This window comes from Drosophila subpulchrella, chromosome X (genome assembly GCF_014743375.2).
Source record: "Drosophila subpulchrella strain 33 F10 #4 breed RU33 chromosome X, RU_Dsub_v1.1 Primary Assembly, whole genome shotgun sequence".
In the NCBI taxonomy this organism is placed as follows: Eukaryota; Metazoa; Arthropoda; class Insecta; order Diptera; family Drosophilidae; genus Drosophila; species Drosophila subpulchrella.
In genome coordinates this window covers 4,559,185-4,573,318 of record NC_050613.1, presented here as the reverse complement: position 1 = coordinate 4,573,318, position 14,134 = coordinate 4,559,185, and the positions used below count along the sequence as shown (strand labels likewise).

At 51.5% G+C, this 14,134-nt stretch overlaps 3 protein-coding genes across 8 annotated transcripts; 1 reads left to right on the top strand and 2 right to left on the bottom strand.

Annotated features, from left to right (window-relative positions):
* Positions 1 to 106: 106 nt before the first annotated feature.
* On the bottom strand, positions 107 to 11,564 carry LOC119556033 (MAP7 domain-containing protein 1). 6 transcript variants are annotated; one of them, XM_037867818.1, is made up of 7 exons: positions 11,223 to 11,564; positions 4,349 to 4,493; positions 2,374 to 4,289; positions 1,832 to 1,983; positions 1,611 to 1,771; positions 1,024 to 1,234; positions 107 to 768 (listed from the first exon to the last, which is right to left on the bottom strand). In XM_037867818.1, the coding sequence occupies exons 1-6, from the start codon at positions 11,251 to 11,253 to the stop codon at positions 1,195 to 1,197; spliced, it is 2,445 nt and encodes an 814-aa protein (XP_037723746.1). In that variant the 5' UTR covers positions 11,254 to 11,564; the 3' UTR covers positions 107 to 768; positions 1,024 to 1,194. The 6 variants fall into 6 exon arrangements, with proteins under 6 accessions (XP_037723746.1, XP_037723749.1, XP_037723748.1 ...); XM_037867821.1 differs by having other exon boundaries at positions 3,556 to 4,289; XM_037867820.1 differs by lacking the exons at positions 107 to 768; positions 1,024 to 1,234 and having other exon boundaries at positions 1,544 to 1,771; positions 3,556 to 4,289.
* A 30-nt stretch (positions 11,565 to 11,594) lies between these two features.
* LOC119556035 (nucleoporin Nup35) lies at positions 11,595 to 12,936 on the top strand. The gene is made up of 2 exons (XM_037867823.1): positions 11,595 to 11,919; positions 11,981 to 12,936. The coding sequence occupies exons 1-2, from the start codon at positions 11,769 to 11,771 to the stop codon at positions 12,826 to 12,828; spliced, it is 999 nt and encodes a 332-aa protein (XP_037723751.1). The 5' UTR covers positions 11,595 to 11,768; the 3' UTR covers positions 12,829 to 12,936.
* On the bottom strand, positions 12,850 to 13,942 carry LOC119556036 (glucose-induced degradation protein 8-B homolog). The gene is made up of 2 exons (XM_037867824.1): positions 13,641 to 13,942; positions 12,850 to 13,572 (listed from the first exon to the last, which is right to left on the bottom strand). Exons 1-2 carry the CDS (start codon positions 13,756 to 13,758, stop codon positions 13,013 to 13,015), a joined length of 678 nt encoding a protein of 225 aa, XP_037723752.1. The 5' UTR covers positions 13,759 to 13,942; the 3' UTR covers positions 12,850 to 13,012.
* Between the last annotated feature and the right edge of the window lie 192 nt (positions 13,943 to 14,134).

Here is a 14,134-nt window from a genome sequence, read left to right as displayed (position 1 = left end):
ATTCGTTTCTTACTATTTCAATAATGTGCCTTATTAAAACTTCGACTGCGTATAGGACACCAGGCGAACCATTCGCCTTCGTAATTAACAAGTCTCTCCGTAGCTATTAATGTTAAAAATGGTTTTATTCCGTTTGCGTGTATATCAATAAGTAAAATCATTGTAGTATCAACATATTTCAACTGTGTGTGGTGTTTTCGCGGGGGACACAGGACGGCCCCCCTCCCCCCTTTCGCTTAGCCGCTAAAACATAAATAATTTAAAACTTATTCCACTAAGGCCACTTTCCACGCAGCACTTTACAAAAATTTTAAAACTGTTCTTTGCACAATGTTACAAAAAAAACGGACATACAAAAAAAATAAACAAAATACTCTTGGATAATTTCAATCAATCGACAAGGGACTCGAATCAAGGCAAATCAATGGCCTAGCACTGCCAGGCACAATATAGTTGTATATAGTACAATTAATTTAGTTCGATTTAGTAAAGGGCAAACATAAAACGACGGATGCTACGAAAATATCAATAAAACGTTGCACTCCTCAAGCAAGGTATGCTCTGTGTGTACATTTAGTTTCCCCTTCTTAGCAATACGGTTTAGAAAGCACTTGAATTTCGCTGTTCACGACAAAGGCAACATGGTGTTGGATTAGTGTTTCGATGCGTTCACATAAATTGCACCCAGAGGCTCCGCCGATCTCCTCCAGCTGTTCTGGGACAAGTGGACCGGTTGGTGGCGATGACCAGTTTGGCTGCAGTTAGCCGCTGCAACACAAAAAAAAGGGGGTAAGTATAACCAAGTTCGCAAGAGGTACAACAAGTGCTAGGTGCTAGGTGAGTGGGTGCGGGTGGGGTAGTCTTAAGCGCTAGGGGAATGGGAAACCATCGTCAAGGCGACACAACAGGCACGCGAAAGGGAAAGAGAGCGAGCTGTTGGATAGAGACAGAGGCAGGGCGAGCAAGCGGGCGAGAGACAGCGAAGATGGGGTGAAAAGTCAGTGGGTCATCGGTACTTCTTACTTCGATCCCGCCTTAGTTGTTCCTTCTCTTTTTCAGCCAGAGTCGCCTCAGTTCTTGTTACTCGTGTCTCGCAGTTGTTGTAGTTGGGGGTTGTGGTGTTGGTGATGTTGTTGTTGGGGGTTTGTTGGTTAAGTTTCTACTTAAATGCAAGTTGCAACATGCGCGCAGCACTTACTTTAGAAAGTCATTCATATTGATGTAATTTTTATAACTAAATAAAGAGAAATCACAAAAATGCATTCGGTTAAAAAAGGAATGGCAAAAAAACAGGAACAGAAACGAACAAATGACGAGTGTGGATGGTGGTTGGTTGGAGTTGTTTGGGGTTGGCAAGGCACAGGGTTAATAGAGAAGCGCATTCGGATCGAAGTAGGATTGTTCATATTTAAGGCGAATGGACGGAACACACAGAAAACATCATGTATAAAATATATCAAAATCATATCCATCCAGTGCAACACCGAATTTTGATCTCGACGCTCTATTTGCTATCGGCTATCAACAATCCTACCGGCGGTCAGGGTCATGCAGTTGGTTAGTGGGTGGGCGTGGCCCGGGTGGGCGACCAGAACGACCAGGTGGCGTACCTCTTGGCGGACGTGGTGCGTGAATAGGGGTTCTGCAAGATCTTAGGGTGCGTCTCCATCACGCGCAGCAGCAGGTTGTCCAAGTAGTCCTCCAACTCCTTCACGCGCTGCCGTTGCAGCAGAGCCTCGTTCTCCATTCCGTTGGCAATTAGCATTAGTTCCTGATGGGAAACAAGAACATAAGCTCTTCGAGACACAGGAAACCCGAAAGAAACCCTTACCTCCCGGGACTTGCCCTCGTATTTCTTGGCCAGCTGGGCAGATATCTCCGAGCGTCGCTCCGCATGTGATCCAGACTTCTCGTGGCCAATAATTATGCGCTCCGTGGACTTGGGACTAGGCGAGTTGCTCTCATTGTCGTTGTTGTATTTATCTGCGGGGCGATAAGAGAGCTGGTTAGTTGAGATTCTAAGGAAAAGGCAGGCGGATGAGGGAGGAGCTGAGGTGGCTCAAGCACCGATGCAAATTCACTGGCGGATGCAAGAAACACAACGGAAACAACATAAAGCAGTCAAGGGAACAGACGGGAAGACAGACAGGTGTGGTGGAAAAAAAAAGGAGGAAGTAGGAATCGCTTCGGAGGAGGATGACGCGATAGATGACAGCGTTGACTGGAAGTTAGCTTGGTTCGGTTTCGAGTGCGCTTCGCGATCCGCCAGCGATTTGCCCGCCGCCAGATTTTTTGGAGAGGTCAGGAATTGCCCTGGATTTGGTTCGGTTTCGGTTTGGTTCAGTTCGAATCGGATCGGGTTCATCAGCTCACCTCGCTTGTTGCCGTATTTGAACTTGCCCAGCCGCTTTTCCCAGCGCTCTCCGCTTCCACTGCCGCTGCCGTTCGTCTGGAACTCCTTGGGCGACTGCTCGGGCGTGAGGAAGTTGTGATCCGGCTCTGGCGATTCAACTTCTGGCTCCTGTTTCGGCACAAGCTCCCTATCATGCTTCAGCTCCTCTTTCTCTGGAGCTGGCTCCTCTAGGGAAGTGGATCGTTTGGCGAAGCTTAGAAGCCTTTGGTCTTCCTCCCTGCGCTTGGACTCGCGCCGCTGCTGCTCGTCCAACTGCAGCTGCTTTTGGCGCTCCTTCTCCTCCTCCAGCTCTCTCTTCATAGCCGCCTCCTCCTCGCGCAGACGCTCCTCATTCAGACGCAGCTCCGCCTCCAAGCGGGCATCTTCCTCGGCGCGCTGTTGCCGTGCAGCCTCTTCCTTGGCCTTCTCCTCCTCTGCCCTCAGATCGGCCGTGGCACGAGGCTGTGGCTTGGGGCGTACTGTGGGTGTGGGCGCCGGCTTTTCCAGCTCCACTGTGAGGTCTTCTAGCTCGGGCTCATCTGCAAAGATGGCCGTGCTGTTGCGCTGCTCGAACTTGGCAAAGCTGGCGTTGAACGTATCAAAGTTGCGGTGCTCCGCATCGGGGGAGAAAAGCGAGGAGGAGGCTGGATCAGCAGCAGCGGCCGGAACGGGAATAGTGGCAGGCACGGGCACGGGCACTGGTGGTGGTGGTGGTGCTGTCTGCGGCGGGTGCTCGTCGTCGTCTTCACTGTCCGAGCTGGAGCTAGACGACGAGCTGGATGAGGGCACTGGCGGCGGCTCCTCTACACTGGCCGGCAGTGGAACCCGATCCTCCCAGCTGCGGCGCTTCAAGGAGTCACTGCTACCGATCTCCAGGTACTTGCCACTGCCATACAACTTTGATGCCCACTCATCTTTGGCGTTCTCCGGCTCTGCTGGCTTCTCCTTGGGCTTCTCCCGCTCCAGGCTTCCAGCAGCCGGCTGCTCGTCCGCCTGCGACAAAGGGATGCGCGGCGGCTTTGAGGGAGGCGGCAGGGTGCTGGCGCTTCCGCTGGCGTTGGCGCGGGCGTGGGCACGGACACTGAAATCGAGCTCAAGCTGTTCCATCTCCGCGTCGATGGGCGCATCCTCATCGAGCGTCACTGGCAAAACCGCTGGCTTACCTTTCCCGCTACCGCTTCCGACGCCGGCCAATCCGTTGTTCAGCAGGGGCGATGGGTGGCGCGGCGCGAAGTTGGGCGTTCCGACTGAAGGCGGCTGAAGGCCGGTGCGTTGGATGTTGAGCGAGCTGCCCGAGCTCTTGTGTGAAAGGTTGTCGAACACGAACTCGTCCTCGTCTTCGCTGATCACACCGGGATCGGCCTCGCCCGCCCGCTGTCCGCCACGTCGTCGCCCACTGCCGCCGTTCTGGCCCCTGCCGTTGGAGCTGTTGGGCGTGCCCAGGCTGGCAAAGGAGCCGCCGAAGGAGCTGCTGTCATCGCCCCCCGCCTCCGGGTGCTTCTTCCTGCCGCCGATGTGCAGCTTGGAGCTAATCGACCCAGCCAGCTTCCTGATGCTGCGCCGCTTCTCGCCGTTGCCGATGGACAGCAGGCTGCCGCCCACGGAGCTGGCCAGCTGGCCAATGGAAGACTTGTGCTTGTCCTTCTTGCTGAGGTCGGTCAGCGAGCCGGACTTGACCACGAAGGCGATGCGCACCTCCAGCTCGCCGCGCTCCTTGTTCTTCTTCTCCTTGCCGGGCTTGCTCTCCAGCTTGAACCATTTGGCGCGTGGCCGGTCGTACACATCCATCTCGTTGAGGGGCAGCGAGGCCTGGCCCAGGAACTCGTCGATGCCCAGATTGTTCCTGTGCAGGCAGGTCAAGGTGAGCTCAGCGCGATTGCCCTGGTCGGGGATTTTCCTGTGCGAGGGAATTGGAAACATTGTAGATTATGAATGCAATATAAACTCTCGACTTACAGCTCGCACTCCTCATTCCAGTTGACGCTCGTCTCGGCCTTGTCCTTGACGGACGTCTGGTACTTCTCCTTGCCCAGCGCAATGGTGACGAAGCAGTTGTTGGTGCCATTCTTGCCCTTGGTGAGCAGCCCCCGCGCTCGCTGCACTGTAATTGAAGGGAAATTTGGCAAAGATTAGGCATTTGTGTTTGCAAGGGGAGTGGAGTGTTCTAATCTTTACTCGGCACCAGACGGTTTGAATCACATCCCAACGCATCGGCGACCCACATCAGGAAGTGAGTAATGTTACTTAATATATCGCTCATGCTTTTGATTAATTCAACACTAACTCTAATGATTAATTCTCACCAAAACAAGTGTGAGTTTGACATTTTCAGCTTCAACTAAATGTGACAAATGGAGCGTATGAACCACATTCGAGTTTGTGGATCATGCATCAGCTTGAGAACAAATGCCGATGAAAGATGAGATCCGCAGGCCATGCATAAATGTATCTGGAGGAGTCGGCCGGGTGCAAACAATGCTGGGACTGGCATCTGCTATTTGGGACTTGAGATTTGGGATGGTATGGGATGCGAACCGCGGCTGTGCGGTTGCGTGGTTGGCGTGTCGGTGGTGGCTTTCATATCTGCCGGATGCTCTGGTCGGGCGCTCGAGGTCACGAGGCGCTCGAGTGAAACTCGAAATTGGCTTTTGGGTCCGCTGGACGGAGACCGCGAAATTTGGGAGGTGATTCACTCGCGCGAATGTCGAATGGCGACAATCGCTGGCTTAGATTCGCTTTTTGTTTGTCTTTGGTGCGGAGACCTCGGTGCCGGCTCTGCCGATTCCGAATCCGATTCCAGTTCAGGGCTGTTTTGGCTGCACAGCTGCCGGAAACGGGAACGGAAATGTAAATGGAGACGAAATTAAGTCATTGGCAGAACAAAACCGAAGCGCGCAGAACTCGGAGACATCTATTTTTGGGCTTGTCCCGGGGTGGAGGTCATTCCACTGGCCAGATGGAGCGCCTCCCCTTTCCCCGTTGGTGGCCACACATTTCGATTATTCAAATGTGATTGTGCACTTGTGCACAAAGTCTGTTTTCGCAATCCCCCCGAGCGTTTCGTAATGCCAAAAAATAAGTAAAGAAAACGAAATGAAAAAGAGTTGTAGGGAAAAGAAGCAATTAACGGGCATAAACAATATGGCAAAAAGTGAAAAGCGGTGTCAACGAAAGGCGGTGAAAATCGCCCAGAAGAAAAGCGGGAAAGCGCAACAACAATGGGCCTGGCCCGCAGATTTGTGCATCTTGTTCGTTTTCGTTTTCGGTTGCAGTTCGAGTGCAAGTGCCACCCAGCCAACTTGGCCTTTTTCCGCCTCCCGGTGGGCGGGTGCGCTGCTCATAATTATTATCGCATTAACAGTTTTTCCCGTCTCTCCATGCCTGTAAGCCAATTTGGGATCTTTGTGCTGCGGCTCATTTCTCCCGCTTTCCCGTTTTTCCTCTTTCTGTCTTACTGGCCCATAATTGAGGCTAAAGACAGGCCAAAACCGGTGCTCGAGTATCGATAATCCAGCCGCTTCCAGAGATCAATGATGCGTGGCCACCGGCTCATCTTCAGGTCGCTCTTGGCCGGTTTTTCCCCAGTTAATAGCCAATGGCTAATGGCGTTGGAAGACGAGAAGATGGATGTACGGCTGTCAATAACCCGCCCGGCAGTTTCGTGCAGCGGTTCATGCAAATCCGCCAGAGATCGATGGACTCCTCGGAGTGCCCTGCCTGCCAGGCCGATTCCCCCATAACGCGATGATGAGATGACGGGCTGATGGCTGTGTGCCTTGCATGGAGGGGCGCCCGAAATAGAAATGCCAAATGCTAAATGGCAAAGTGGTGGGGAGACAAGGCAGCTGAGACATGGCAAGCAGCGCCAAAAACAAAACCAAAACCAAAAGCCAACGGCGAAACCGTTAAGTTGGTCCGCTTTTATGGCCGCCTCTCGAAACTAATGACGCTGCCCCCACAGTGGGTCGAAAACGAACTATCCCGGGAATTTTTGGGAAGCATTTGGGGTATTCTGTTTGGGGAGCTGTTCTATACAAACTAGGCATTCGGAAAACAACCTCGAGTCTGTTTAATAGTTGGTTACCAGAGTTGTCACCTTATTTCATTAAAATTCCATGGCAGCACCGCATTATTTCAGTGCACATTGTTTACTAACTCCTTCCCTTTTTTTTAAAAAATGTTAGTTAGTAATTAACAATCAAATTTAATAATTGAATAATTCTAGTTCTTCTTGAAACATTGATTAATTTTAGGCAGTAATTACGAAAAATTTGACCGTCCGTATTGAAATATTCTGATTAATTTTCAGCATTTCAACAGTTTAAGAAACATGGAGATTTTCGGGCGCAAGTAAAGACATGTCCCACCAGAATTCACTGTGCAGCCCACTGTGCCAATTTGTGGCGCATTTGACTTTAGCTTGATGATCAGCATGTGAGCACCAGTGCCCCCGAGTGCTCCGATCCGATAGAGGGGCGATAAAATCACTGCCAAAACAGAAGCCCAACACTCTTTGCACTTTTCCCATTTCAATTTCGATTCAATCACGTGCGAGGGGCGGGGAAATCGAGAGTTTTTCGGTGGCGATGATTCAATTAATATCGCCAAACTCGCGGAATTATCTATGGCCAGCAATAGAGGCCCGGGAAGGGATCGTCTGGAGGGATTACTCATGCCATACTCCATGAGTCACCTGTCGTTCGATTTCAGCGCGTGGCCCAAATAGCTGCCGAAAATAACGGTTGGCTCCGATGCCAAAAAAGAGAAATCTCTCAGCGCCGGTCGATGCTCAATCGATTCCCAGTTACTGTCCAGAGTTCCAGAAGTAACCCCCGATCGGAACTGGCCCCAGAATGATTTAATCCCCCGCCCAGCCCAGTTTTCCCCTCCGGTTTACAGTCAATTATAGCTAAAAGCCTCCTAAACAAGCGACTGCACCTTTGTTTTTTGTTTTATGCGACCCCCGGGAGACGGCAACAATAGAATAAACATCTGCCGTCGCATATTGTTGACCTTTCTGAACTGACTGACTGTCTGTGAGTGTGTGTGCCAAGAGGAAAAGAGAGGCGCAGAGGCGAGAGGTCAACTTTTGGGTTAATTAATTTCAATGAAATCATTTCTCGGTGTGCCTTTGCTTGTTTGTTTGATTTTCCGGCTGCTTTTCTAGTTTCTGTGCCAGCACTGCAGCGCTTTTGATGCTCCACAGGTGACCATTTCCATTTCCATTTCCACATCCACTTCCCAGAGAAGAGAAACTTCAGGTGCCCGGGGATTGGAATGAAGATCGCACCAGTCACGGGGATTATTCCCGGACTATGCTTGTGTGTGTGTGTGTATTGTGAAACTTAATTGGCGGGGAAATCCCCGCCAGCCCAAGAAACACTGCAGCGATCGTAAAAGAGCCATGTAGCTTCTTCTGGCTTCTTGTATCTCACTTTAAACGTGAAATTCCCAGCACGCACTTTCGTGTTCCACTTTTCCCCGCTCTCGCACTCCCCCCGGGGGCGGGGCGGGGGCGTGGCCGAGTGCCAGAAGCAAAGTAACTACACATAATAATACCACTGCGCCCGAGGCCAATGCTCCTTGGGGCATAGCAATCCAAGCACGCATGCTAATGAGCCACTGCCTCGTTCCAATTCTCGGTTTGCTTCTTCTAGAGACACTCTTTCGGCAAGTTTGGGTGCAAGTTTGGCCAGATATTGAGGCTGATTTCCCAACGGATGCCAGGGAAGCTGCCTCAATCAAGGGCCAGCGGTTCAGGGGTCAGGGGTCAGGGGTTACGGGGTGCCAGTCGGCGGGGGTCAGCACGTGCTACAAGCTCACCCAACTGGGGCCAGGCCGGGGGCCAATCCGCAGCTTTATAGCCCCGGCATTACAGCACAGATCCCGTTTGATGAAAAGCATTAGCCACAATTAATGTTGCAACTGCAACATAGAGAAATGTTGGTGTGTGCGGATCGTGCGAAAATGCGAAAATGTGCAAAGGCGGCGATCAAAGTAAGCGGTCTATCAATGGATCCCACCATCTAACTGCGGATCATTTTATTGTTATGCATAAACAATTTCTTTCTCGCAAGCATTGAACCCACGAAGCCGTGCGATTTTGAAATGGAAATGGAAAATATGGAAGAAACATGGGGCAGAAAACAGAAAACAGAGTTTTCCCAAACGAAAGGCAATTAGCATTTGGAGCGGATCAGGGGGAACGGAGAGGGCTTCTGTTTATCGCGGCATGTTTTGAATATAAATGCAAGGGGCCGCAAGAATCCGATTCCCAGCATGAATATTCAGGAGGGGTCGAGTGGAGTGGTGGTCTGGTGGAGGAGGGTTTTAGGTAGCGCTGCAGGAATGTGGCCACTGGCCAAGAACTGGAACTGGAAAATAATCAATTGCAGACCCGCGATGCGAAGAGAGCCACAATCGGAGTTTCGGACAGAGATACAATCCAATGCCAGACCTGTTTTCCGTTCTTCCCCCTCTGTTCCTAACCGATCCGATCCGATGCGATCCCATCCCATCCCATACCATCCCATCCGATCCGCTTCAGCTCGGCTCGGTTTGTTTGGTTCTATTCTGGCTAAATGGGTCGGGCAATGGAACGTAACTGTTTCGCATAAGTGCATCGACAGCGCCGCATTAAAACGGTCCCGTGTAGATAGATGGTGGTATTACGAGGAGGGGACCCCAGCGGTGGGCATTATCTCGAGACGCCATCTGCCCGTGACCAAGGTGCACCCTCTCCCGCTCTTATCGCATCGATTTCCTTATCGATATAATGGTAAATATGGTATAACATGGTAAATAGAGTCACTGGGAATATTTCCTCATAATCATCATCATCCTCATAATCCCGTTAGAAACCCAATATATAACATATGTAATTGCTTATCGTTTTGATTATAGAGTGGATTTCCCGAAACCCTCAAGTATAAGCTTTTAATTCTGGTTCCATTAATTGAATTGTTGAAAATGAAATAATATGGACTTGTTTATTGTTTCCTTGCCCTTCCCGATTTCGTTCCTTTTAACAGCCATTCACTGTACCGCCACCTTTCCCTGCTGATAAACAGGGCGGGGTAGCCCGCTCAGATTTTCACTGCAACCGCATATGAAAATGCGTTGCAAAAGCAAACAAAACAAAGTCTGAGCCAAAACCGAAATGGAAATGAAAAGGAAAATTAGCCGTTTGTTTTGTTTGGGCCTGCTTGGCTGCCCGCCGCTCGTTGCACAATTTCCCGCTGCGGAATTTTCATTTTCAGGTATTTTCAGGTGTGTCCGTGGATGGGAGTTGGGTGAGTGGCCGCCAAGAATTTACGGCTAAAAATAAGGCACGCAATTGGCCAAGTTTTGGGTGGAGTAGCTGTCGATAAGGAACTTTTCTGGGTGATGTGGTTCCAGGCAACAAGCCACTAACAGAAAGGTAAAAATCCAGGTGGTTGATGGGGATCTATCGGGGGAATGGAATAACTGCACACAGAGAAAAACAGTTTAGCTTAGAACTGAAAATCTCCGGTATTTACATTCTTTATAAACAGTTCGATCAATTCACAAAAGTTAGCAAGATTAATATTTTCACCTAATTTATACAAATCAAATTTTCAGATAGATCTACATTTAAATCTCTGTGTGGGAACAGCTTTCGGTTCCAAAGAAGGGGAACAAAAGTCCCCTGAGTACAGCAGCGCAAACAGCTGTTTCCAAAGCGTGCGCTCATCGTGTTCTCACCAAGAAATTGTCAAATATTGACAGGTGTGCGTGCGCGTGTGTGTGTGTGTGCAAAAAGGCAAACAAGGCGAAACTCGGCGAATTTGGGAGAGCCACGGCGATGATTTGTTTGCTCACTCGCCGTGACGTCAACGGCTCTGGCTTTTAATCGCAGTTTACTGGAATAAAACACAGTGCGCTGTGCAAATATGCAAAATAAATGACAAGTGGAATAAAGAACGTACTAGCTGATAGCGGGGCAAGTTCAAGGTGGCGAGGGGCATGGCCCAGCCAGCGGAATCTATCTGTATCTATAGGGCCCGTGTTTATCTTCCTGATTTGGTGGGCACACATTCCACGAAGCTTTGGCAAGTGACTCACTACTTTGGCCATTTAAACCGCGCACACAAGTGGAAACCTTCAGCAGTCTACGTTCCATACAGCAAGCCCCATCTACTTTCGCACACTATTGCCAATTAATCGAAGATCGACTTATGGAAGTAATAATTACCCGATATTTGTTTCCATAATTGCCAATTGGCAGGGCCAAAGTGGGAACAGCGCAATGAAAGCGCGATTTGTGTTTTGTCACGAATCTGAAGTGGAATTCGCGATTTCTCATTGACATTCAGCCCTGAAGAAAATGAAAAACCGAAAACAATGCCAAAGGTAAACAAGAGGCCCCAAAACAAGCGCCACCATGGGCGGCGTGCAAGAATGGCAGGGGGGTGGGCTGAGAGACAGGGGCGTGGGCAACTTGAGCAATTTTCTAGCGATGAGTAAGAATGTGTTGAGGCAAAGCAATTATCTTATCAGCCCGAAAAGGCGAGTCTGATAAAAAAAAAGGCAACCGCTGAAATCAGGAAAACATAAAGAGAGCAAGGGAGAGAGCTCGCGGGGGAGAAAGTGAAATTTCGAATAGGTACGGATAAAGCAACAACAACAATAGGTCCATCATGACAATATTTTAAGCACACACCAACACAGTGCAAGTCCCATACAGCACACACACACACACACGGGCGCACGGCAAACGAGTTTAAGCTTTAATGCGATTTATTCACCGTAAAAAATAATACAACAAGAAACGGGTGTCCCCTGTTCTTCGTCACTCGCCCCCACTCACCCGTTACACTGCAGTGCGTCGGACTCCACATGTCACCCTGTTTCCCGTTGATCAGCTCTCTCGATCCTTTTCTCGCTCGCTGCGAAGGTCCTGCCTCGTGCTCGCTCGCTGGCGTCTACTTCTTGACTTTTGGAATTTGTATGTAGTTATCGTTGTCCGGGTGTTTTTAACTTTGTGTTTGTTGTTGACACTGCGCGCACACTGTGTTTTCTCGCTTGCCAATTCAATCACGCGCGACACGGAATCGTGAGTAAAATGCCAGGAGAGTGTAGAGTAAAAAAAAAAAGGAGAAAGGCGGAGAGACGCGACGCGTGCTGTTGTTGTTCAAAGGTGGCCGCTAGAGTGACCATTTCGGGAGAGCCGAGAGATACCCGCTGCAGTGGGGCCACCAAAATACCGGCCAAGCAAGCGAGAGGCGGGGATTTCCGCCCACCACATGCCTGGTCACACTCCAGATCTACAGCTGTGCGATCGGTGGCGTCCCGATCAAATTCAACGCTTTTCTTCTGCTTTTGAACCGCCCAGCACCCTCTGCACGAATCCAAAATGGAGCCAATGACCCTGGGCAGCCCTGTAAACAGCCCCGGCTCGAACCAGAGCCAGTACTTGCCGCCCTTCCTGCTGGGCGATCCACAGGGCCTGACGCCGCACAAGAACACGCTATCGCCGAAGCCCAGTCGATACAATGTCAGTTTCGGTAAGTTTGGCGGAATGGATAGCCCTTGATCCTCCAGAAACTATATGCACATCTTCCCCAGCCACCTCCCCGGGCGGCAGCAGTCCCCACGAGTTCAACCGCTCCGCCATGAACACCCGGACTCTGTTCGGCGGCGCCCAAGGAGGCCACAATGTCTCCCAGTCGGCAGTTGGCGCCAACGCCTCACCCGGCCACGCCCACACTCACAGCCACCACCAGGCGGGACCGCCCACCCAGGGACTCTTCGACTCGCTGCGGGAACAGACCACCACACCGCAGCAACGGCATCACAGCCTGCTGCAGCTGCAGTCGCCGTACCAGAGCTACCAGAGCAGCTACCAGACCAACGATTCCTTCGCGCCCGGGGCACCCAATGCCATCAACGCCTCCATGCGGGCCCTGTGCTCGCCGCTGGGCGCCACTGCCTCACCAGGAGTTTCGTCAACGGGCACAGGGGCTGGCAGCTCCCGCCTGGCCGACTTCTGGGTCACCATCTTCGGATTCTCGCCCGGAGCCAGCTCTATGGTGCTGCAGCACTTCACCCTCTGCGGGACCATTGTGGACGTGGTGCATGCCCCGCACAACGGCAACTGGATGCATGTGCGCTTCTCGTCGCGCATCGAGAGCGACAAGGCGCTGAACTACAACCACAAGATAATCGCCGGCAACGTGATGGTCGGCGTGGCCCGCTGCACGGATCGGTCGGTGCTCGACGAGGAGAACAACAGCGGGCTGGCCAATGCGGAGACGACGCGGAGTCCCCCAACCAGCCCCGTCGCCATTCGGCCGTTCGCCCAGCAGTCGTACAAGCTGGCCCGCAATGAAAACACCATCTCGCCCTCGAAGGATGTGCCCCAGAAGAGCTCCGGGCTGATGGACAAGGCCATGAACCTCATGTTCGGCTGGTGAGACTGGAGCAATTTGCATGGCTTTTTCGGCTACTTATTTAATATTTTACTGCGTACATCCAGCATACATACATACATACTTATTAAAAGAGATACAATAGCAATAGCATTAGCAAAGAATTTGAAGGAGGCGATCGCAGGATCCTTAGTGTAATCCCGATCCCGATCCCAACGCATTGTCCACTCTACTTTGGCTCCAGGTGCGCCGTCTCCAGGTTCTTCATCTTGGGATAGCTGATGGATCGGCTATCAAGCTTGGACTGGGCCCACAAGATCAGCTTGAGCAGGAACATCATCTTGGGTGTGGAGTCCTCGCTGTGCTCGCAGCGCAGGATGGCCGAGTTCAGCTCGCTGGCTATCTTCTGGCGGTACGACTGCTCCAGCAGGTCGGCGAAGGGGCTCTCCTGCGGCTTCTCGAAGGCGAGCAGGGCCAGCGTGCGCTCCAGCTCGAACATGGCCTCCTCGCCGGACTCGGACAGCTTGCTCTGGGCGAAGGCCAAGGCCTCCTCCACCTTTCCGGCGCGGATCAGCTCGATTAGCTGCAGCTGCTGCAGGTGGAAGAACAGATAGCGATCGCTGCCGAGCAGCTCCGGATGCAACTGGTTCACCAGCTGGGTGGCCTCCTCAATGCGGCCTGCCTGCACCGCCTCGCGGATGAGAATGCGCTCGTCCAGGCTGCTCAGCTCCACGCTGGGCTCCAAGTCCGCCTCGTGCTGGAACTTCTCGGCGGCCTCCTTGAAGCCCTCTGTGGAAATATAGGGGGTTTTCCCGGGATTAGCTGTGGTACTGTGTGCCACAGCGCTCGGTGCTCACCTGTGACCAAGTAGTTCATGATCAGGCGATTCATGTCCGCCTGCTTGAAGGGGAACTGCTCCAGGCGCTGCAGCCACTCCTCCTTGGTGATGGCCTCCGATTTCTCGTTGTAGCTCATTTTCTTGCTCTTGCGTATCTTGCCAATCTTGAGGCCGTTTATCGAACCGATCTGCGTCGAATTGTGGTGTCCAAGTCGCCTTTTCCGCTCTGCCTCGCACTGTTTGTAATCTTTTTATTGTTTACCAATTTTCCTGCACAAATGACGCTGGAAATTTTCTTTTCTTCTGCTCAGCGTGACCAGAGGTCATTTCAACATTCAGCAGTGCACTATCGGCTCGATTACCGATGCGATGATTTTGCAACTGCACTTGCACTTCTTCCGATGATTTTCGGAGGGCGGGAACTTTGAATTCAAGTTTTTGGTATTTTTTCGGATGAGAATTGGGCTTGCATAAATCACATCTCCTTTTCCACTTTGGGGGAAATCTTGGTAA